General features: G+C 39.1%; 1 protein-coding gene across 9 annotated transcripts in view; it reads right to left on the reverse strand.

Annotated features, from left to right (window-relative positions):
* Nucleotides 1-23,149, reverse strand: part of LOC100643595 (MICOS complex subunit Mic60) — a 115,638-nt gene that overhangs the window by 55,141 nt on the left and 37,348 nt on the right. For 7 of the 9 annotated variants that reach the window (XM_012316917.3, XM_012316916.3, XM_003401437.4 and 4 more), the window contains 2 exons: nt 6,965-7,157; nt 1,460-4,199 (listed from right to left, as the gene is read on the reverse strand). In XM_012316917.3, the coding sequence (XP_012172307.2) occupies nt 3,882-4,199; nt 6,965-7,157 (511 nt within the window). In that variant the 3' untranslated portion in view covers nt 1,460-3,881. Of the gene's footprint in view, nt 1-1,459; nt 4,474-6,964; nt 7,158-23,149 lie in introns of those variants that run through there. The other 2 variants (XM_012316924.2, XM_020867041.2) reach the window with 2 other exon arrangements.

Here is a 23,149-nt window from a genome sequence, read left to right on the forward strand (position 1 = left end):
TGAAGTTCTGGTCAGAAAGTGCGTGTCCCATCGATGCAAATAAATAGTAATCGGACGGAGCCAAGTCTGGTGAGTAAGCCGCGTGCTAAAGTATTTCCCAACGGAACGCTTCAATCGTTTCCTTGACCGGTTTTGCTGTATGTGATGGTGCATTATCATGAAGCAAAATTACTTTGTGTTGCCTTTTTTGATATTCTGGTCGTTTTTCACGCAAAGCTTGTTGTTGGTAGCGCTCAGTATTAACGGTTTCGCCAGGTTTTAACAGCTCATAATAGATCACAGCCTTCTGATCCACGTTCTTCGTTCCTCACGTCAAAATTGCCACTTCTGAATTTTTTAAACTACTCAAAGCACTATGATTTACCAAGAGCATGCTCACCGTAAGCTTCGACAAGCATTCGATGCGATTCTGCAGCAGTTTTCTTCAAATGCTAACAGAAAATCAATGCTGTCCGCAAATCGTAGTTTCCAGGCACAAAATTCGACATGTTCCACGCTATTACAAACTATGCTGTTGTATGAAACTTGTATTGTTTTGAGTCGAAAATGTTTGTGAGATGTCAACAAAGACTTTTGGCATCAATGATGCAGTTTAGTGATAACTACATTATCAGCTAGGGCCATCTATAGGCAAATTTCGGTTTCATATTTACAAACCTGATAGATGTATAGATGTTTCGGAAATAAAATTTAGGTTATCTAAAAAAAAGCAAAGATTATAATTCAAAATCCAATGTCAGATACCTACTGTGCATATTATATTAGAAGAAGCCAGCTTATGACACCGAGAAAGTTTAAATGCGTGATAACGTAAATAGATAGGCAAAAAACTTCAAAAGCCAACCGCAAGTTTTCTGTTCATCTTGGACATGGCAAGTAGCGATTAGGCACATTAGGTGAATCACGCTTATACATCGCAAATAATAAGCTTTCACTGCAAATATGATATTTACTTAATCTCCATCATGTAAGTATTTATGTTTGTTGCAGATGCTGCAGAATATCCTAGATCTTTTCGTCTGAATTTCATAGTTTTGAAATTTGGGTTGGATTTTGTATATTTGTGATTTGAATTGAATTTCGTGTATTCGAACTCCAGGATTATTTATCTTAAAGATTTGAAATTTCAATTGAATTTTATAAGTCTGAGATTTAATCTTTATTTTCGATCCTCTTCTTAATCAACGTCAACGTCAATGTCAACGTCAACGTTATGTTTGTTATTTCATATTTAAATCTGAAAACTGGCATTAAAGCTACATAGTTTCAATTCCAACTTACGTACGTAGAATCTGTATTTATTTTGTACATCTGTTTCCTTCATTCGAACGAACTGATTGTTAAACTAACAAACTGAAACTAGACTCTAGATTTGATTGAAAATTAAAACTAACAGGAAAACAGGGCGTTGCAGGTACAGTTTCTACAAAGTTCTATTTACAATTAAAGAACACAGTAATCAATGACGAATACCATTTATTGCTCGTATCTCTCGGCTTGATAATCGCTTCACATTGAAGCAATTAAACTTTTTTTACAAAAGTGTACATGCCATTTACAATACGTGATTTACTCCCATTTGTCTCGTTTTTTCGTTCGATCCCTACTCATCATTCAAGACGTACCAGAGGTATTTCACCCTCTGCCACCGATAGACTTCGTTATCGTCAAATTCTGTGAGTTATTCTCATTCTGTTTTGCCAATTCTAAGTAGGAACAAGCTTTATTTAAGTAACTGTGCGCCTATTTAACTATTAGACTAACCTAAACGCTTCATCTTCAGCAGGTAAAGGAGAAGCACAGAAAAAGCAACATTTTCTCTTCAGTGTTCCATCCTGAAGCATGACACGTGGTAAATGAGCTCTCCCAAACTCTACTAAATACGGACAAATGAAAGAAAAGGAAGAAATGGGCGCGCACGCGCGCGCGCGCGAGAGAGAGAAAGTGTGTGAAAAATAGGAGAAACCTACCTCATCGACAAGTCTCTTAGTGACTCGTTTCAAAAGGGGTAGTCATCTGGTTTAAAGTTCTTTCATGTTCGAGGATTATTCAAAGTATTGTATGGATTTTTCGTTTTTTCGGACATTTATTCTATTATTTGATTTAAAGTCAAGAGATAACAGTAGCAATTCGTTCAGACCGCATAGACGTTGTTATGGGATACTATAAATTCTGAACCATCCAAAGATGGTGTTGGTAAGGCTTGAATTTTTTTTTTCAATTATATCGAACCAAAAGGATGGCAAATTAGTATCTTGGATTGTATAGAACGAATGGTTACGAGGAGAACGTAACACTATAGCAGAGTGTGTGGACTTGGAAAATTCGTGGCTACTTCCTGTGATCATGTTTGTAGATTAAATTAGAATTTTTCAGCAGCTATCCTTACAAGATACGATGAAATAGTTAAAGTTTGCTCGAGATCTTTCGCGAAATGGCACTTTACAATATTTTAAAAAGATATCTGTGGCGGCACTCGACAATAACTATGACCGGACGACGGCAGCGCAGTGGTTAGCGCCTTTGGTTTACAAACGTTTGGAACCTGGTTTCAAATCTTGGCGCCCATAGTCCGATTTTTCTTCCATGGCACCTTAATGAGAAGGAAGCAGCAGTACCTCAGCTGCGACATCTACACCAGCAGTAGCATTCATAGCACTTCATATCAAACGCCATACTATTCAATTAAATTATCTTCATATTTAATAGATGTACAAAATAATTCTTTTTTGGCTGAAATTGTCATTAATTAATTTCTTTTTGGAAAAGTAATACTGATACATTTTTCGTGTTTTTTTCTTATCAAAAGAAATAAAAGAAATAAAAGAAAAATTAAATAAACAAATAAAATATTTATAAATGATTTAATTACCATATACAATTTAAACGCTAATAAGATGAACAAATTTCGAATACCTAAATATTTTGCACACCACCCAACGTTCTTCCTTTTACAACTTAAAAAGTCTACTTTCGCTTGTTTAATATTTTCGCACATCGATCGTCGCGAAACGCCTACAATGTTGTCTGAAACAAGCAGATTTTGATCAGATTTTGTGGCTGCTGCACAAACTCGCCAACTTTTTCAAAGTCCTCTGGTTCTTTGTCTGAAACGAGCGGTACCCCAGATAGTGGGTATGTATGTGATAAATCCGGGATTAACGAACGGAAACGCGAAATAAAACGATTTAATCCTGCAGATAACCTTCCACTGTGCAGATTTCATATTTTTCTATGTTAAGACAGATAACCTCCTTCCTAAAATTTTTGAATATTTCTCCTTGTTTCTTCCTTTTTATGCTTTATTTATTTATTTATTTATTTATTTTTGTTTATCTCTTATTTCTTTTTTCCTTTTTTTTTAGAAACGTTTCACAGGAAACAGCAACGTATCCTCGACTTAACACTTCCATTTGTTCGTTCGAAATGTTAGGAAATACGCATCTTCTGCTACACTCTAATTGTCTTATGCCTATTTCTGTTGAACACTTTGATATCAATCGTATATTAATATTAAACAAAACATATGTATATCACAACAATAATAACGATAGCGATAATGATAGTAATGGTAATGATAACAACAACAACAACAACAATAATGATAATAATAATAATAACAACAACAACAACAATAATAATATTTCTCTTAATCGTTACACAATACTTTATAGTCAAAGAAAATACAGAATGTATTCGGCAAAAATTTCATGCTTTTCGTTTCTCATTCGTGAAAATATCGTATGATCCTATTGATTAAATATCCGCACATCGCAATGGTGGTAAATGGTAATTTTTTATCCAAGAAGTTCGATAAAAACGTTCTTGCGGGAAATACAGATTTTAAAAATTCGTTAAATCGTAATCGTAATCGTAATATTCTACGAATCTCTCTGCACCAGAAAGATCCTTTTCCCTGTTTCCTCATTCCAGCTTAAGTCTAACTGCAAAGAAACCTGAAATTTCGCTCCTTTTGCATTCGCAGAAATCCCAGATGTCTTTTTCCCATCTTTCCACAATTTCCATCCGAGAATACGATCGATAGCAGTCTGAACGCTGTTATATGTCCATCCACGTGTCCTCAGCCTTCTTTGACGACGTTTCCGCGCAAGAATTCTTCTTCTTCGATGACGTTTCCACGCGGGCATTCTCCTCCCTCGTCTGTCCACGGCTTTTTCCAAGTGAGGCTTGCTGGAACACTTCGAACAACGAAAGGAACGTTCTCCAGTGTCGATGTTTCCCCGGTTTTTATTTTTTTTCATATTTTTCTTATTTTTGTCTTTCATATCGCATTTTTAGTTTTGTTTTATTTTGTTTTTTCTTTCTTTTTACTGCATTTCTCACTGTTCGTTCGTGGTCGGTTTCGGTATCGGCGGTTTGACGCGAGAATTCAAGAAGGGACGAGAGCATTCTGGCCGGCGGAAGTCGTTTCGATTTCTGTCGATTTTGCCAGCCCTTTGCTCATTCTTTTTACTGCAAGCAAAAAATCGTGAATCATACTGTTAACGCTGCAAGAAGAGGGCGGTCAACCTTTCCAGGGGTGAATTTGTGTTTTGTCTTTCATGTTATACATATACGTATGTTGGGTTGAAAATCATAACGATGTATCCATGTCGAGATTTTGAGAAGGTATTTCAGCTGTTAAAAGTATGATCGAACGAAACTAGGTGAGCTTAAATCACTATAGGATTTTCAACCCTCCATACGAACACCTTTCTTCGCATCTCGATTTTCTCGTCTTTTTGTTTATTTAACAATATATTAGTAACAGTATTATTATAGTATGTACCAGGTATGTAAATATGAAACCGAAATTTTTGTATAGAAAATACACGTTTATTGTATGAAAATGATTAAAAATATTTTATTCGAAGTATTGTCCATCGCTAGCTATACATTTTTCCTACCTGTTTGGCAATTGGTGGATGACACGCCAAAATAATTGTCGCTCTTTTGAGGCAAACCAGTCATCGAGTCATTTTCGTATATTTTCGTAAGAATTGAAGTGCTGGTCAGAAAGTGCGTGTCCCATCGGTGCAAATAAATAGTAATCGGACGGAACCAAGTTTGGTGAGTAAGCCGCGTGCGAAAGTATTTCCCAACTGAACGCTTCAATCGTTTCCTTGACCGGTTTTGCTGTATGTGATGGTGCATTATCATGAAGCAAAATTACTTTGTGTTGCCTTTTTTGATATTCTGGTCGTTTTTCACGCAAAGCTTGATTCAAATCGATCATTTGTTGTTGGTAGCGCTCAGTATTAACGGTTTCGCCAGGTTTAACAGCTCATAATAGATCACAGCCTTCTGATCCACGTTCTTCGTTCCTCACGTCAAAATTGCCACTTCTGAATTTTTTAAACTACTCAAAGCACTGTGATTTACCAAGAGCACGCTCATCGTAAGCTTCGACAAGCATTCGATGCGATTCTGCAGCAGTTTTCTTCAAATGGTAACAGAAAATCAATGCTGTCCGCAAATCGTAGTTTCCAGGCACAAAATTCATGTTCAACGCTATTACAAGCTATGCTGTTGTATGAAACTTGTATTGTTCTGAGTCGAAAATGTTTGTGAGATGTCAACAAAGACTTTTGGCATCAATGACGCAGTTTAGTGATAACTACATTATCAGTTAGGGCCATCTATAGGCAAATTCCGGTTTCATAATTACAAACCTGATATTTATTGAACAGTATTATAAATCAAACGTTCGTGTAACACACCACTGGAACGATCAACCCTGCTATGTTCTACCCTGCTTCGGCTCGCTTGGCTTATCCAATCGTGTTTTTCTATCGTTAAACAAGTTTCCCAAGTTGAAGGAAAGTATGAAAGAGCCCTTTTCTTTAATCCTTTGCCTTATAACCTTTTTCGTACATACGTATATACGTACTTACGAAAATTTTAGCCGTTCACTGTTGCAATAAGAAGATATTATATCAAATTGTATGAAAATATTGAAGTATTATTCATAATTTAAAAACTAGAATCTGAGATTCGAGTTGAAAGTTACTTTAATGAACACGACATTACATTACATCTTTGTTAGTATCATGGTGAATTATTTAAAAAATTATTAAAGGAATAGAATCTAAGTGAAGTTTTGTTTAGAAGTTAGTTGAAGTTAGTTGAAGAGTTCTATCTTTGGATTTTATATAATACATTCTTATGCAATTTCTCATACGTTATATACATTTGTTCCACGTTTCCTATAAATACATAATCATCCAGAGTCTAGCTATAAGACAACAGGTTAATAGATATATGTATGTGTCTTGTGCTTTAATTTCACGCTAAAGTTTCTCTTAAATGCAAATACTCAAAGATAAAGGATGTTGAAAGAAAAAAAAACAAGTTTATTAAGTAAATTATGAGAGGAGGGAAGAAGAATAACGATGATTAATTTTCGACGGATAAATTTAGGCTATTTTTATTGACAATTTTGATACACTATTCGAAAAATTCGTGTCCATGAAGTTCGAACAGACCATACTCGAGCTATACTCGATCCACAAAATTATTTAACAAAGTATCAATGTTTCCGATGCGAATCTCTCTTTTCTCTTTTTAATCCAATCGAAAAAATCGAAAAATATGGAAAGTATGAGACGATCGAAAAAACAGAAGATGCAACCGGAAATTATAAATAACACAGTTCGAGAATTCTGTTAAACAATCCCAGTATATTTAAGTAGTATCTTCTAATCGTTTATAAACAATTAAAAATACATTGGTCGGACTGTCACCTTGAATTTGAATTTGGCATTTTTTTCTTTTTTTCTTCTTTTTATGTGAAATCCGTTGAAAGCGGAGCTTCACCGAGGAAACTGAATACATTTTCGCGATACTTTGATAGAATTCTAGTTGAAACTATACAAAAATTTGCCCTAGACAAGATATCTCTCGTTCTCTATTATATATGATTCTCTTTTGTTGTTTTTGTTTTATTCTAATCGTTTCGACTGACCTTCGAATCTCCAGCGCCGAGGAATACTAGACCTATAGCACCAGCATACGCCAATAGCGTGTCCACCGCCTGCTGAGTCTCCAGAAGGATCCTAGTTTCTTTCATCCAGTCTTTGGCGATGGATCTTGACGCTCCTTTCAGGAGGTTCATGTAGCGGAGAGTCATCTTGAAGTCCCCACGATCGAGCCAATATCTGAAAGCAGATTCCAGAGCTATTAATCAATCTGTTAATCGGGGAAGACGAATTAAATCGTCAGTCAGATACTAAATTTCTTCCCATTAATTAAATATTGATTTTACACGAAATAGAAATTATATTTACGTATACTTGAAGGAATTAAAATCCACTCCACATTAAAGAAATTTCTAGTTAACTGGATAATTTGGTTAACAGCTTCAAATATTGCGATTGAGATTCGTGATATTATTCGTCACATATATGTCGGAGATGAAAGAACACCGGAACCTTCCCTTCGGAACTTTGGGAAGACCCCTAGTACTGTAATTTAGATTTCACCATAGCCGTATTAAGAAACTGTTGTCATTCGATCCGACTGTACTTATTTGAGATTTATGATAGTGAGCTCGGGCTCGAGGCGACAACCAGTCGCCGAACGTAGTCGCGGTCAAGGGATGAATGTTTTGTCTAACAAAGGCATAAAGTAACTCTATAGCTCTCCTTAAAAGAAATACTTGGGACGGGGCACGACGGTAAGCATTTCAACGATTTCTGTCCCGTGGCTCGCCACACGCAGACTCTATTCTTCGAGAAAGATGATTACCAGATGTCGACGCGTCTCCACAGTACATGTTCAGCTAGCTCGAGGACCCGCTATAAATCTTAAGATTTATTTAACTAAAGTCCTTCAAACCGACAAACAGTCCTCGTTCCAACTACGAGAAAATAGGAGAAATCTATCTTTCTCACGAACGACACTTCCTCTTCTCGAATTTTCTCTTAAGGGCGGCTAGCACCCTTCCCTAACCACCAACATGAAAATTGACCAATTAACAGTAACGCCAATTTCCCTCACTTTCCGAACGAAGACTTTTCTCCACGAATCCGATGATCTCGTGCCCTTAGGCACACCCATCATAGTTTTCCTCGACAGCGTTACCGTGATGGAGAACCACTCTCCCGTACGATCTCAACGACGATTAGAAGTAACCCTCGGATACGTAGTGATTGCCCCATGCATTAACATTGAGTACAAGTTAGACGCTAAAGAAGAGTAGAGTTCGTCATCCCGTTGATCGCAGATTCGTTATTGAGCCTAGGATCATTGTCATTAGCTTCTCGAGTATCTAATTATCGCGATTACTTGTCAAATTCTATCATAGTCATATTTGCACTAGTAAATATCTCCTCTATTGCATAATGATCACGTCGAATGCCAATAGGGATTCGTTTCACGCCCTTAACCCTAACTCTAATCTTAACGCCAACCCGACATATATATATATATATATATATATATATATATATATATATATATATATATATATGTCGGAGATGAAAGAACACCGGAACCTTCCCTTTGGAACTTTGGGAAGACCCCTAGTATTGTAATTTAGATTTCACCATAGCCGTATTAAGAAACTGTTGTCATTCGATCCGTCTGTATTTATTTGAGATTTATGATAGTGAGCTCGGGCTCGAGGCGACAATCAGTCGCCGAACGTAGCCGCGGTCAAAGGGATGAACGTTTTGTCTAACAAAGGCATGAAGTAATTCTATAGCTCTCCTTAAAAGAAATACTTGGGACGGGGCACGACGGTAAACATTTCAACGATTTCTGTCCCGTGGCTCGCCACACGCAGACTTTGTCCTTCGGGTAAGACGATTGCCAGATGCCAACGCATCTTCACAGTATATGTTTAGCTGGGCGAGGACCCGCTACGAATATTAAATTTCAATTACACAAAGTCTCTCAAATAGACAAATGGCCCGTGCCCCAACTACGGGAAGATAAGAGAAATCTATCCTTCCACGAACGACGCTTCTCGCTAGCAACTCTCCCCAAGGACAGCTAATATCTTTCTCTAACCACCAACATGGAAATTGACCAATTAACAGCAACGTCAATTTCCCTCACCCTTCGAGCGAAGACTTTTCTCCGCGAATCCGATGATCTCGTGCCCTTAGGCACACCCGTCATAGTTTTCTTCGACAGCATCACCGCGACGGAGAGACACTCCCCGGTACGATCTCGACGACGATTCAAGTAACTCTCGGATACGTAGTGATTGCCCCACGCATTAACATTGAGTACAACTTAGACGCTAAAGAAGAGTAGAGTTCGTCATCCCGATGACCGTGGATTCGTTATTGAGCCTAGGATCATTGTCATTAGCTTCTCGAGTGTCAATTTATCGCGATTACTTGTCCAATTCCAACATGGTCATGTTTGCACTAGTAAATATCTCCTCTATTGCATAGTGATCACGTCTAGTGTCAATAGGGATTCGTTTACGCCCTCAACCCTAACTCTAATCGTAACGCCAACCCGACATCAGAAGTGGGATCAGTGCCGATTATAACAGTGTTAGAACTTACGACCATCGTGCGCGAGTAACCCAGTCGCTAGTGCAAAATCGAGTGTGAAACCTAACAAGTTTTCGCTACCACGCTTTAACCCTTAAAATCGCACGTTCCGACCCCGCTGCACGGGGCGCAACTGTCAACCTGATTATGAAAGAAAACCATAATTTCAATAACAAGTGGCGAGTCGACTTCTACGTACTGGAAGCATCATCGGGTAGATCAAGTCATCTGGGTGAGTCGTTTCCATTTTACTCCGATTCGGGAGCCGAGCGTTCACTAATTAAAGAGTCCGTGGCCTCGAGATTTCTGGCAAAAGAATGACTGACATATTAGTAATGCGAGGAGCAGGAAATACTTGTATTAAACATACGCCTCCCATTTGTTCATCGTGTGTATTAATGATTTTTACATCGAAGACAATTTCTCATGTCCTTGCTGATAGTTATCTAAAATATGATATCGCGATTAGTTGCGGAACTCTAAGTCTGGGTTTTGACGTAACATTACACAAAATAGCCTCGCTATGTGTAAAACAAAAATAATTAATGTCTGTAATGAAACCACTGCAAACGAGATCGTCGTTAATGAAGCTGACACTGATGTACATGGTAATAATAAAAGTCGATCAATTTCTCTTCTCGACAAATTCAAAGATTCATTCGTTACGGATTCCCTACGTATTCGCGTAAATACAGGCCGGTTAGAAATACGATTAATTGATCCTAACATCACCGTACGAGGAAGTTCTTATAGATTTAGTGAGGAGGACCGAAGAGCGGTACGTGAGAAAATAAGCGTTTTAATTAAAGCAAAGATCATAAGGCCTAGTAATTCGCCATTCGCGAGCCTTACGTAACTCGTGAAGAAGAAAGCGGCTCAGATAGATTACGAGTGGATCCCCGAGAACTAAATCAAAGTACCGTCGCGGATCGGTACCCTTTACTCCTTATTGCGGATCAAGTCGCGAGATTGCAAGAGGCGAGATATCTTATTAGCCTGGATATGGCCAGCGGGTTTCACCAAATTCCTACTTATCCTAATTCAGCGCAGTATACAGCGTTCGTTACTCCCGACAGACAATATGAGTAGATAACGATGCCGTTTGGACTGAAAAATTGCGCCGTCCGTCTTTCGGAGGGCCATTCGCAAGGCCCTAGGCGACCTCGCTCATTCGTACGTTGTTATTTATTTCGATAACGTTCTAATTATTGCCGACTCGATAGATCAAGCTTTAGGAAGACTGAACACCGTATTAGATACCCTCGTAAAAGCAGGATTCTCTGTTAACATTGCGAACTGTTCTTTTCTAAAGACATCGGTGCTCTATTTGAGATATGTAATTCATAACGAAGAAGTTCGTCCGAACCCGGGTAAAATACACACCTTAAGCTCTTTACCTGTGCCATCAGCCGTCACACAGTCCAGGCAGTTCATAGGCTTAGCTTCGTACTTCCGAAAGTTCATCCCTAAATTCTCACAGGTGATCAAACCCCTGTATGCGCTCATCTCAAATAACAGAAATATAACTTGGACAGATAGGCACGAGAAAATAAGACAACAGGCAGTTTCCGCCCTGACCGACGCGCCGGTGTTAATGATATTCGACCCCAGTTACCCGATAGAACTACATACTGACGCTAGCTCGGAGAGTTACGGGGCGATTTTGACGCATCAAGTCGAAGGTAAAGGCAAAGCAATAGAGTATTACAGCAAAAGAACTACCCTCGCAGAATCTAGGTATAATTCCTACGAACTAGAGACGTTAGCAGTCGTAAACGCAGTCGAGCGTTTCCGTCACTATCTACATGGACGGGAATTTCTTGTCGTCACGGATTGCGACTCGTCGAAAGCGTCGAGTAATAAAGTACATTTAAATGACAGGGACCATCGGTGATGGGCCTACTTGCAGACTTTTGTTTTTGACATTATGTATCTGGAAAGTAAACGGACAGCCCACGTAGATTTCTTCTCGCGAAACCCCGTAGATTTAGACCACCGTAAAATTGATAAAATTGCGGAGAAAGAAATCAATCTGGCCGAAATATCGGAATACTAGCTATTAGCCGAACAACGTCGTGATTCTCAAACCTTGGGAATCGTCAAGAAATTGCAAAACGATGAGCTCGCGGAAGACATCGCGAATACATACGAATTACGGTCCGGTACTCTTTACCGTAGGATACAAAGAAAAGGCAGGACTCTCTGTTTACCTATAGTCCTAAGAGGTTTTAGATAGTCTGTTATTAACCATGTGCACCAGTCAATTATGCACTTAGGTTGGGAGAAAACGCTCGAGAGACTGTACAGGTATTACTGGTTCGAAGGGATGGCGAAGTACGTTCGCCGATTCATTGAGAACTGTCATGCTTGTCAAGTTTCGAAAGCTAGTTCAGGTAAGATACAAGCCGAACTACATCCTATACCTAAGACCAGCATACCCTGGCATACGGTCCACATGGACATAACAGGCAAGTTGAGTGGTAAAAGCGATTCAAAGGAGTACGTCATTGTTTTGATCGATGTGTTCACTAAATTCGTATACCTGCATCGTACTCGTAAGATAGATTTCCGTAACACCATTAAAGCGCTTAAACCCGCTATATTTTATTCGGAAGTCCCTGCCGGATAGTAGCAGATCAGGAAAGATGTCCTAAGGGTAATGAATTTCGAGAATTCTGCGAAAGCAAACGAATTAAAGTTCACTCGATAGCGACCGATGATAGAGCCAATAGACAGGTAGAGTGTGTTATGCGTACATTGAAAATACGTTCACGACAGTAGAAACGACCGGGCGGCCGTGGCAAGACGCGATTGGGGAAATACCGCTAGCGTTGAACTGCACCACCAATCGCGTGACTAATTCGAGCCCTTTACAACTACTAATCGGTAGAACAGCGAGACCGTACGACCTATTGCTACCCGACAATATCGAGGAAAAGGAAGTCGATATCCCTGATGTAAGATAGCAGGCTGCGTAGAACATAGAGAGTAAAGCCCAGTACAACAAAGAAAGATTTGATAGAAACAAAGCTAAAGTGGTTAGGTTTAACCTCGGCGATTTCGTACCACGCAAAAACGAGAAAAGAAACCAAACCAAGCTAGAGCCAAAATTCAAGGGTCCATTCGTAATAGCAGAGATTTTGGAAGGGGATAGATATACTTTAAAGACATTAGATGGCAAACGATCGTATAAATACAGTCATGACAGATTAAGAAAAATGCCGAATAGTTGCGTTCCTGCTGAGTTGGACGTCTGTAGTGATGACAATGGCAGTGACAATGACGATATGACTACACCGATCTCAGAGGATCATTAACACTATGACTATGACATGTAACACAGTGTTTCCACACAAGCCTAGTGTTACCATACACTAGCACACAAGCCTAGTGCGACCACACACTAGCATTCGATATTTCCACACAAGCCTAGTGTTACCATACACTAGCACACAAGCCTAGTGCGACCACACACTAGCATTCGATATTTCCACACAAGCCTAGTGCGACCACACACTAGCATTCGATATTTCCACACAAGCCTAGTGCGACCACACACTAGCATTCGATATTCCCACATAAGCCTAGTGTGACCACACACTAGCATTCAGTGTCTCCATACACGCCTATTACATCAATGCACTCGTGTTCAGTGTCTCCATACACTGCACTCGCATTCAGTGTCTCCATACACGCCTATTACATCAATGCACTCGTGTTCAGTGTCTCCATACACTGCACTCGCATTCAGTGTCTTCATACACACCTATTACGTCAATGCACCCGCACTCAGTGTCTCCACACACGCCCAGTGCGGTAATATGATCCAACAAACTGAGACTCGTCCGTGTACGAAATCGAAAATGATCTGTCATGTCATTACGGTCTGACTGGTAACTCACAAAATGCAACTGGCGCTTTGAATACCAATCATAATGCTACTGACTTTTGTGTTTTTTTTTCTTCCCTACTTTATCATTGAACGTCCGATCGAAATTTTTGTTGTTAACCTGGGCCCTTGACCTATTTGGACAGTTATTTAAACCATAAATAAACTAGTATAATTTAGCTAAACTACAAAGGAGTAAAATATTAGTCATATCAAGTCTAATGTTGGGAGAACCCAATATTTTAGATCCACCCGAGGACGTGTGATAGTCAGAATGGCCGTGTCGGAGATGAAAGAACACCGGAACCTTCCCTTTGGAACTTTGGGAAGACCCCTAGTATTGTAATTTAGATTTCACCATAGCCGTATTAAGAAACTGTTGTCATTCGATCCGTCTGTATTTATTTGAGATTTATGATAGTGAGCTCGGGCTCGAGGCGACAATCAGTCGCCGAACGTAGCCGCGGTCAAAGGGATGAACGTTTTGTCTAACAAAGGCATGAAGTAATTCTATAGCTCTCCTTAAAAGAAATACTTGGGACGGGGCACGACGGTAAACATTTCAACGATTTCTGTCCCGTGGCTCGCCACACGCAGACTTTGTCCTTCGGGTAAGACGATTGCCAGATGCCAACGCATCTTCACAGTATATGTTTAGCTGGGCGAGGACCCGCTACGAATATTAAATTTCAATTACACAAAGTCTCTCAAATAGACAAATGGCCCGTGCCCCAACTACGGGAAGATAAGAGAAATCTATCCTTCCACGAACGACGCTTCTCGCTAGCAACTCTCCCCAAGGACAGCTAATATCTTTCTCTAACCACCAACATGGAAATTGACCAATTAACAGCAACGTCAATTTCCCTCACCCTTCGAGCGAAGACTTTTCTCCGCGAATCCGATGATCTCGTGCCCTTAGGCACACCCGTCATAGTTTTCTTCGACAGCATCACCGCGACGGAGAGACACTCCCCGGTACGATCTCGACGACGATTCAAGTAACTCTCGGATACGTAGTGATTGCCCCACGCATTAACATTGAGTACAACTTAGACGCTAAAGAAGAGTAGAGTTCGTCATCCCGATGACCGTGGATTCGTTATTGAGCCTAGGATCATTGTCATTAGCTTCTCGAGTGTCAATTTATCGCGATTACTTGTCCAATTCCAACATGGTCATGTTTGCACTAGTAAATATCTCCTCTATTGCATAGTGATCACGTCTAGTGTCAATAGGGATTCGTTTACGCCCTCAACCCTAACTCTAATCGTAACGCCAACCCGACATATATATATATATATATATATATATATATATATATATATATATATATATATATATAACTCAATTTTCTATAGTAAAACTAGACCTGCTATTACACCTACTAGACTTGAGTTCCGCCTGGGCAGGCGACCTAAACGGACGTGCGAAACAGTGCTCCAGTGAAAGTGCGGCAAGAGGGAAGAGAAAGGGACAAAGTAAACGCCAAAAATCGACAAAACGTGGAATCATGCAGATTCCACCAATAAAAATAGTTAATTCTGGTGAAACATATTTCATAAATAAAGCTACAGACTCTACATATGTAGAGAAGAAAGACGATATTATGGAAACAACACAATCCGACGGGGAGCAAAATATACCAATACACCAGGAAGAAAGCTGGACGGTGGCAACCTCCAGCAAAAAACGGAAGGTAACCCCGCTCGCAAGCGCGAGGAAAATTGATACATTTGAAAAAAAACAATGGCTACAGGATATCAAGCTGCATAATCCATTCAGCGCACTGCCAGAAGAGGCAGCAACGGACCCAACGGAAAGTCCGACAAACCGCATCCCCAAACCACCACCGATATACATAGATGCGAAAATAATTGACCTCCTCATCGAACTACTAAACAACACCGCAGGGAAAGACAACTATGTCATCAAACAGATAAAAATAGACCAGGTAAAAGTGCAAACCAACACCCCAGAAATATTCAGAAAAATTACAAGATCACTAAAGGAAAAAAACGCAGCGTATCACACTTTCCAACTCAAAACTGACAAAATCTACAAAGCAGTAATCAGGGGACTACACCCAAAAACAAATACCGGAAAAATAAGTGAAGAACTGGCAAAAATCGAACACCAGGTAAGGACAATTAATAACATTAACAGATACGATACCAAACAACCATTACCACTATTCCTAGTTGAACTAGAACCTAGAAACAACAACAAAGACATATACGATATAGAAAAATTACTAAACACAATAGTAAAAGTGGAGCCACCTAGACATAAAAAAGATATCCCACAATGCATAAGGTGCCAGCAATACGGCCACACAAAAATCTATTGCAATAGAACCCCGGCATGCGTCAAATGCGCAAAAAATCATCTTACGATAGACTGACCATCCACGGGAAAAATAAAGGAGGTTAGATGCTACAACTGCAACGGAAAACACCCAGCCAGTTATAAAGGTTGCGAAGCTAGGAAACAATTACAACGCAAACTGTTCCCGCCCCTACGAAGCAGGACAATCACTAACATACAAGCCCAACAGGACAGCACAAAACCCGAGATAATACCAAATACAGAGCACGCAACAAACACCAAACCCAACAGCACCAACACCATTGGTAGTCTAAGCTACGCTCAAGTAACCAGTCAATCGACACACACAGACAACCAATACCACAACAATAGTAACAACGACACTGCAGAAATCAAAGAACTGCTCAAACAATCCATAAAGAACACCGAAATGCTAACCAGAATGATAAGCGAACAAAACGCAGTACTCAAACAGCAAACCCAACAAATCACAGTCATGCTACAACTAATTACAAACGTGCTAAGCAAAAAATAAAAACGGACACTCTAAAAATAGCAGCCTGGAACTCAAACGGCCTACAACAACGGGCCCTCGAAATTAAAACATTCATATACAATAATAATATAGACATACTACTTGTCTCAGAAACACACTTCACTACAAAAAGCTACTTGAAAATACCATACTACACCATATATGATACCAAACACCCCTCAGGAAAAGCTCACGGAGGGACAGCAGTGATAGTTAGAAACGATATCAAACATTATCTACACAGCCAAGTTAACAAAGAATATTTATATATGTGCCTCCGCGACACAAAATAACAACACACATGTGGGAAGAATACTTCCAGGACCTAGGGGACAAGTACATCGCAGCGGGAGACTACAACTCAAAGCACACGCTATGGGGGTCAATAAACATTACACCTCGAGGTAGAACACTGGAAAAATACATTAGAAATAATAACCTCAATATATTATCCACAGGAACACCGACACATTGGCCGACTGACCTGAACAAAAAACCAGATCTTCTGGACTTTGCAGTTACAAGGGGACTAAACACAAATAAACTAAAAATAACACCCAACCTCGAGCTCAGCTCCGATCATACACCCATAATAATTGAATACAGAAACAAACCAATACACTATAGCAAACCAGAAACACTATGCAATAAAACCACCAAATGGCATAGAAATAATAGCAACATTGACAGCAACTATTCAAGAAGCAGCAAGGACAACCACTACACCCGAACCAACCAGCAGACAAACAATAACAATCCCGCAAGAAATACTCGACAAAATCAAAGAAAAAAGAAAAGCAAAAGCAAAATGACAAAAATACAGAACCCGAGAAAACAAAAAACACTTAAACAAACTTGCAAAGGAAATAAAAAACAAAATAAAGGAGCACAACGATAATGAATTCGCAAAGTTCATAGGGACACTCTCCACACACGAGAACACCAACTATTCACTATGGAAAGCCACGAAAAAAATAAGGAAGCCGATAATACCCGTCCCGGCAATCAGAAAAGCAGATAACACATGGGCAAGAAGCAACGAAGAACAAGCTGAAGAATTCTCCAACCACCTCTGCAACACATTCACACCACACATTATCAACAACAGCAACCTCAAAAGTCATACGGAGGAGGATCCACAAACCACTGCTACCACAGCCGACAAGGAATACACCATACCTAAAACATCGGCACAAGAAATTAGAAACATAATTGATAAAACAAAAAACAACAAAGCGCCAGGAATCGACCTAATTAATGGTAAAATCTTAAAAAACCTTCCGCCAAAAGCAATAAGACTAATAACAGTAATATTCAACGCAATTCTAAGAATTCAATACTTCCCCAAACCATGGAAATTAGCACAGATCAAAATGTTACATAAACCAGGCAAAGACCCGCACCAAACTGCATCTTACAGACCAATATCACTGCTTCCAGTATTTTCCAAAATACTGGAAAAGATAATATACGACCGCATAAAACCGATAATAGAGACAAAAAAACTAATACCGGATCACCAATTTGGTTTCAGAAACAAACACTCCACGATAGAGCAAATGCACAGGCTTATAAACGAAATAATAGTAGCACTAGAAAACAAGGAATACTGCACAGCCCTCTTCATAGACATAGAGAAAGCATTCGATAAAATTAACCATGAAAGTCTACTACAAACAATTAGGAAACAATTCCCGGAGCAAATACACCACTTAATAAAATCCTACCTAAGCTGCAGAACCTTCGTAATAAAAATCAAGGACACACATTCTCAATTTAAAGACATCAAGGCCGGGGTACCACAAGGAAGCGTCCTAGGCCCAATACTATACACATTATACACGGCGAACATACCAACAACTACCAACAGCACAGTATTGACATTCGCGGACGACACAGCTATACTAGTCAGGCATACTAACCCAGAAACGGCAGTCAAAATACTACAAGAACACATCGTAAAAATAGAAAATTGGCTACAAGAAAAACAAATAAAAGCAAACCCCAATAAATGCAACCATATTACATTCACGCTACGGAAAAAGACACCACCAAACATCCTATTGAACGGCACGCATATAACGCAAACAAAGCATGTCAAATACCTAGGACTCCACTTAGATCAAAAACTCACCTGGAAACTACACATCAAATCAATAGTAGAAAAAATACAGAAAACAAGAAGACAAATGCATTGGCTAACAAGCCGAAAATCCAAACTAAGCACAGAAAACAAGGTAAAAATATATAAAACGATCATAAAACCAATCTGGACGTACGGAATACCACTATGGGGGACGGCAGCAATGAGCCATATAAACAAAATAGAGGTAATACAGGCTAAAATCCTCAGGACAATAGTAAACGGACCTTGGTATGTCAGAAACGAAGATATACGAAGGGACCTGGGAATGCCAACGGTCAAGGAAGATATCAACAGATACTCCGAGAAATACAAATTAAGAATAGCAACACACATAAACCGGCTAGCTGCGGAAACATACAAAATCACAAATATGGACAGAAGACTAAAAAGGAAGCACCCAGCAGACCTTATAAAGGACATAACCTAAGAAACACGAGGATGGTACCCCGCTGGGGGTAGCCACCAACATGCTAATTTAACCGTTAAAAAATTCCACCAAATGTCCAAATTGGACAAATTGTGAATTTTAATAAATAAATAAAAAAAAAACCTACTAGACTTTACTTTTCATTTCAATGACCCTTGCGTCGGTTTAATATCTCAAACTTTGCCACGTACGTTTCATTTTTACCATCAAAATTTATAAAATTCATCTGGATCTAACGAATAGAATCGAAATAAAACAAAGGAGATAAAGAAATAAAGAGATAAAAAGCAGTTGTGAAAATCATTCGGAAATCAGAGTCTGATATCTGACAATATGGTTCGCAGATGGGAGGCGAGGGACTCGGGAAACTATCATCCGAATTACCTGTCGACCAATTATCGAACGAGTCATAGATGTTAAAGCGTACTAGGCGGAAACCGGCGATTGCGCTCATCTCGAAAAATTTCTTTTCGACTTTCAACTATTCGACCAGATTGCCTGGATAATGGTTAAACTGCAGTTTTAAATCAGCTTCTTTCACACCTCTGTATCATCTGTAGTACCTGTATTACATTACGTAGCTTCGTTTCCAACAAATATAGCTTACTTTATTAAAAGAAAAATATAAAGAATGCCTCGAAGAATCGGGATTTGATGCAAACGAGATAGATCGCACAAGATAAGTAAAACCTGCATTATCAAGTGTCTGTGGATACAGATGCTCGGAGGATACTTGACATTTTTTTAATATCTCGTTTGTTACGTCACGCTTCAAACACTTCAACTTCCTCTATCCACAAATTCGAAGGTTGAAGCAGACGAGTTAAAATCGTTCCATTGATAACAAGCATCTCTCACCAAAAACATGCAACTGTTAAAGGAACTATGACAGATAATAACGTGTGATGCGTCATCCACTCTTGGAACGCAGCCGAATTCGAGAACGAATCGCTCATTTCCATTTCCATTTCCATTTCCATTTCCATTTCCATTTCCATTTCCAGGCCAGGGGTTGATGTAACGGCTGTGTTGTCGATCGTTCTCCAAGAACTTCACCACGCGCATCGATTAATCGGCTCTGTTTTGTCATGGATATCGTTACGTAAAAATGAAAGAAGAACCTGTGATTGGTTTTGGCTTAATAGGCTTTCCGATAGAATTTCAATGAGAGTCGGGGAGATTGGATTGCATGTATGAAAAAAGGAGGGTACAGAAAATGGAAAAGGATTGTTTTGTGATTTGCGGGCGTGTGTAATACGAATTCAAGTGGAACATAAAACAGGAAAACAAAAATATTCTAACACATGCGTAAACAAGTAAAGAAGTACAGAAAGAGACGAGAATGTTGCAAGACGCAAGAAAGACGGAAAAGTATCGGGAGTAAAATTCGAGCAGCGTTCAGTGCCCTTCGCCGGACGTTAAACTTCAATTTCTGATACTGTTATCAACAATTAGTATAATTTTATCAACTACTAGGCTAATAATGCTAAAAGAAGAAATGAATTTACTAAAGAATCCTGTATTGTATACGTGATTATTTCTAATTATTTAAAAAGCAATTTATTTGAAAGATTCAAAGTTGCGGGAAAGCGGAAACATGCTTTAAAAGTGTCTGTGGCAAATTTATAGAACGAAATTATTTAGAACTCGTTTAGAACGTTTAAAAAACACACAAGAAAACAACTCTATACATCCTTTAACTTTATAAATGTCATTGCTATTAATTGCGCACCGTCACCGTATCAGAACTCGTTTGCTTTTCAAATTTGTAGCATAAAATTGAGAAATTGCCTTGTGATGCTATTCGCAATCGCGTAACTGTTTTATTATGGTTTGTTTATGGGTTACGCCATTTACTGAATTTCGAAGCTAACAAGTTGAGAATTATTTGAAGAAATCAGCAAGACCTGTACAAACCGCGAACAGCAACCACGAGCTCGTATCGTTAATGTTGCACAGCGGTATGACATTGCGAGTCTTAATGCTGATATCGCAAACCAAGAGTTTTCCTCGCGTTACAAAAAGGTCCTCTTTCTTACATACCCTACATAATTCACGAGAATTCAGTGAATTATTCTATGTAATTCTCGTCAAACTACTCGTTTTCTAATTATATTGAATTATTTGGGGTTCGTTTGTTCCGGAAAGTGAACAAATTTGACCAAAAATTTAATCACGAAATTCTCATAGGACTAGAATAAACTGCCTAAAGAGAAGGAATTATTCATTATAAATGATTAATTACTGTTTTAGAAAATGGTTTTAAGCTGTTGAGAAACGCCAATATATATGTATTTATACATTTAGTTTTTCGTTCAGTTCAAATAAGATAATAATGGCCACTTATGATGTGCAATTTCAGAATATTTCCTAGTATTATTTGTCTTGTTTAATATTTATTTATAAATATATTTTAGATGCGCGCAACTAAAAGATAAGAAATGCTTGATTCTTTTTCTGACCTTAAACGAATTCATCAAATTCATCAAACAGGTTGAGAAAGTGTTGCTCGAGAAATCTTTCAAATTCGCTCCTCTTTCTTAAATGCAATATATATATAGTATAATAATATTGTAGTATCGTGAGGAAAAAACCTGGTTAGAAACTAAGCAAAACAAGGTCATCTGTCCTTCGGTTATTAGTTTACATAGAAAAAGCCTGTGTGACCAAAGTCACCTAGTTCTTGCGAAGCGTTAACAGGATGAGATTAGAGAAAGGGAAAAATAGCGCTAATGGAGGGAAACGATTTGAATCCAAGCAGCGGTTAATCGAGAAGTGAGAGTGGGTCGAGAGGTCAGAATTAATCGAGGAGTCGAAGAGTAGAGTTGTTAGAGTTAGCATTGTCGAGTTGCGTTGCTAAGAGTAGAGTTGTTAGCGTTGCGGAGTTGCGTGAGTAGCCAAGTTAGAGTAAGATTGTTACTATTAGTTCCATATTAAACAACCATCGTTTTCTGTCTCATTAATATTTGTATAACTAATTTATTGTAAAATAAATTACAAATAATAAATAGTATCAAAGAAATCGTATACCTAATATTTCCGCGATACTACAATATTACAGTTTTCTTTATTATTATTCTATTCTAAAATCTTGCCTAAAATAAAAAATCTCTTATAATTTATTTCAACAAGAATTTCATATATATCGACAACAAATTTTCACAGCAAGAACACTTTTATAATTTATAATCCGGTGGAAAGTACGATATAAAGACGAATTCGTTATTCGACCATCGATCGCCACATTTCAACCCGTCAGTTGGCTGGTGAGTGCCGAAGCGTGCAGACGTGTGTCCAGTGCCCTGCGAAGTTCACAAAACAACACGTGACGCCCATCTGTCGAAAGCGAGTCCAACAAAACAAGCCAAGCGTTCGCAAACGTGCCAGTGAAAAGTGAAAAATCCAACGCCACTAAGCTCTGATCGGAATCACAGCCTCTCGACTAGTTATTTCACATTGAATTAACTAGATCGACAATGGCCCAATCACCCCTAACGGGAGCTACGGAGCGTATTTACAACAACGCTGCTCTTCCTCCCCGTGGCAAAGGGGCAATACACCCCATTTTGCAAACGACCCTCAAACGAAAAAACGCAAATTCGAAGCCAGCAGGGGCAATGTGAGCAAAAGGCAAGCCAACCCGCCAGCCAGCCACGTGACTACCCACAACAGGTTCGCGATACTGGAGGCTGAGGTCGCTATGGACACAACCACAGTGGTAAATAAACAATATACACAAAAAAAACCCCCCTCCCCCGCCAATCTTCATCGATGATGTCATTGACATCCAATCAATGACAAAGACAATCCAAAAAGAAGTCGGCAAGGACGAATATAAACTGAAAATCAGCAACAACAGCGTAAAAATCCTGCCGGCCAACCCTGACGCATACAGGAAACTAACGAAGTTGCTAAAAAACCTGAATGCCAACTTCCACAGAGAAGAAGCAAGAAAGACCATTCGAGTGGTGCTACGCAACATCCACCACTCAGTCGACCTAGATGAACTAAAGTTCGAACTTCAAAATCTTGGCCATGAGGTAACAAACATAACCAACATTAAATATAGAATCTCAAAAAATCCACTATCACTATTTTTCATAGATTTAAAACAAAAAGCAAACAACAAAGAAATCTACAACATCAACCGGCTGATGAACTCCATAGTTAAGTTCGAGCCACCTCTTGTAAAGAAAGAAATAGTACAATACAAAAGGTGCCAAAGGTACGGCCACACGCAGAAATACTGCAATCATAACTTCCGGTGCGTAAAATGTGCAGGTAATCACCCCACTGACCAATGCACTAAATCCCC

The sequence above is a fragment of the Bombus terrestris genome, chromosome 15 (genome assembly GCF_910591885.1).
Source record: "Bombus terrestris chromosome 15, iyBomTerr1.2, whole genome shotgun sequence".
Lineage (NCBI taxonomy): Eukaryota > Metazoa > Arthropoda > Insecta > Hymenoptera > Apidae > Bombus > Bombus terrestris.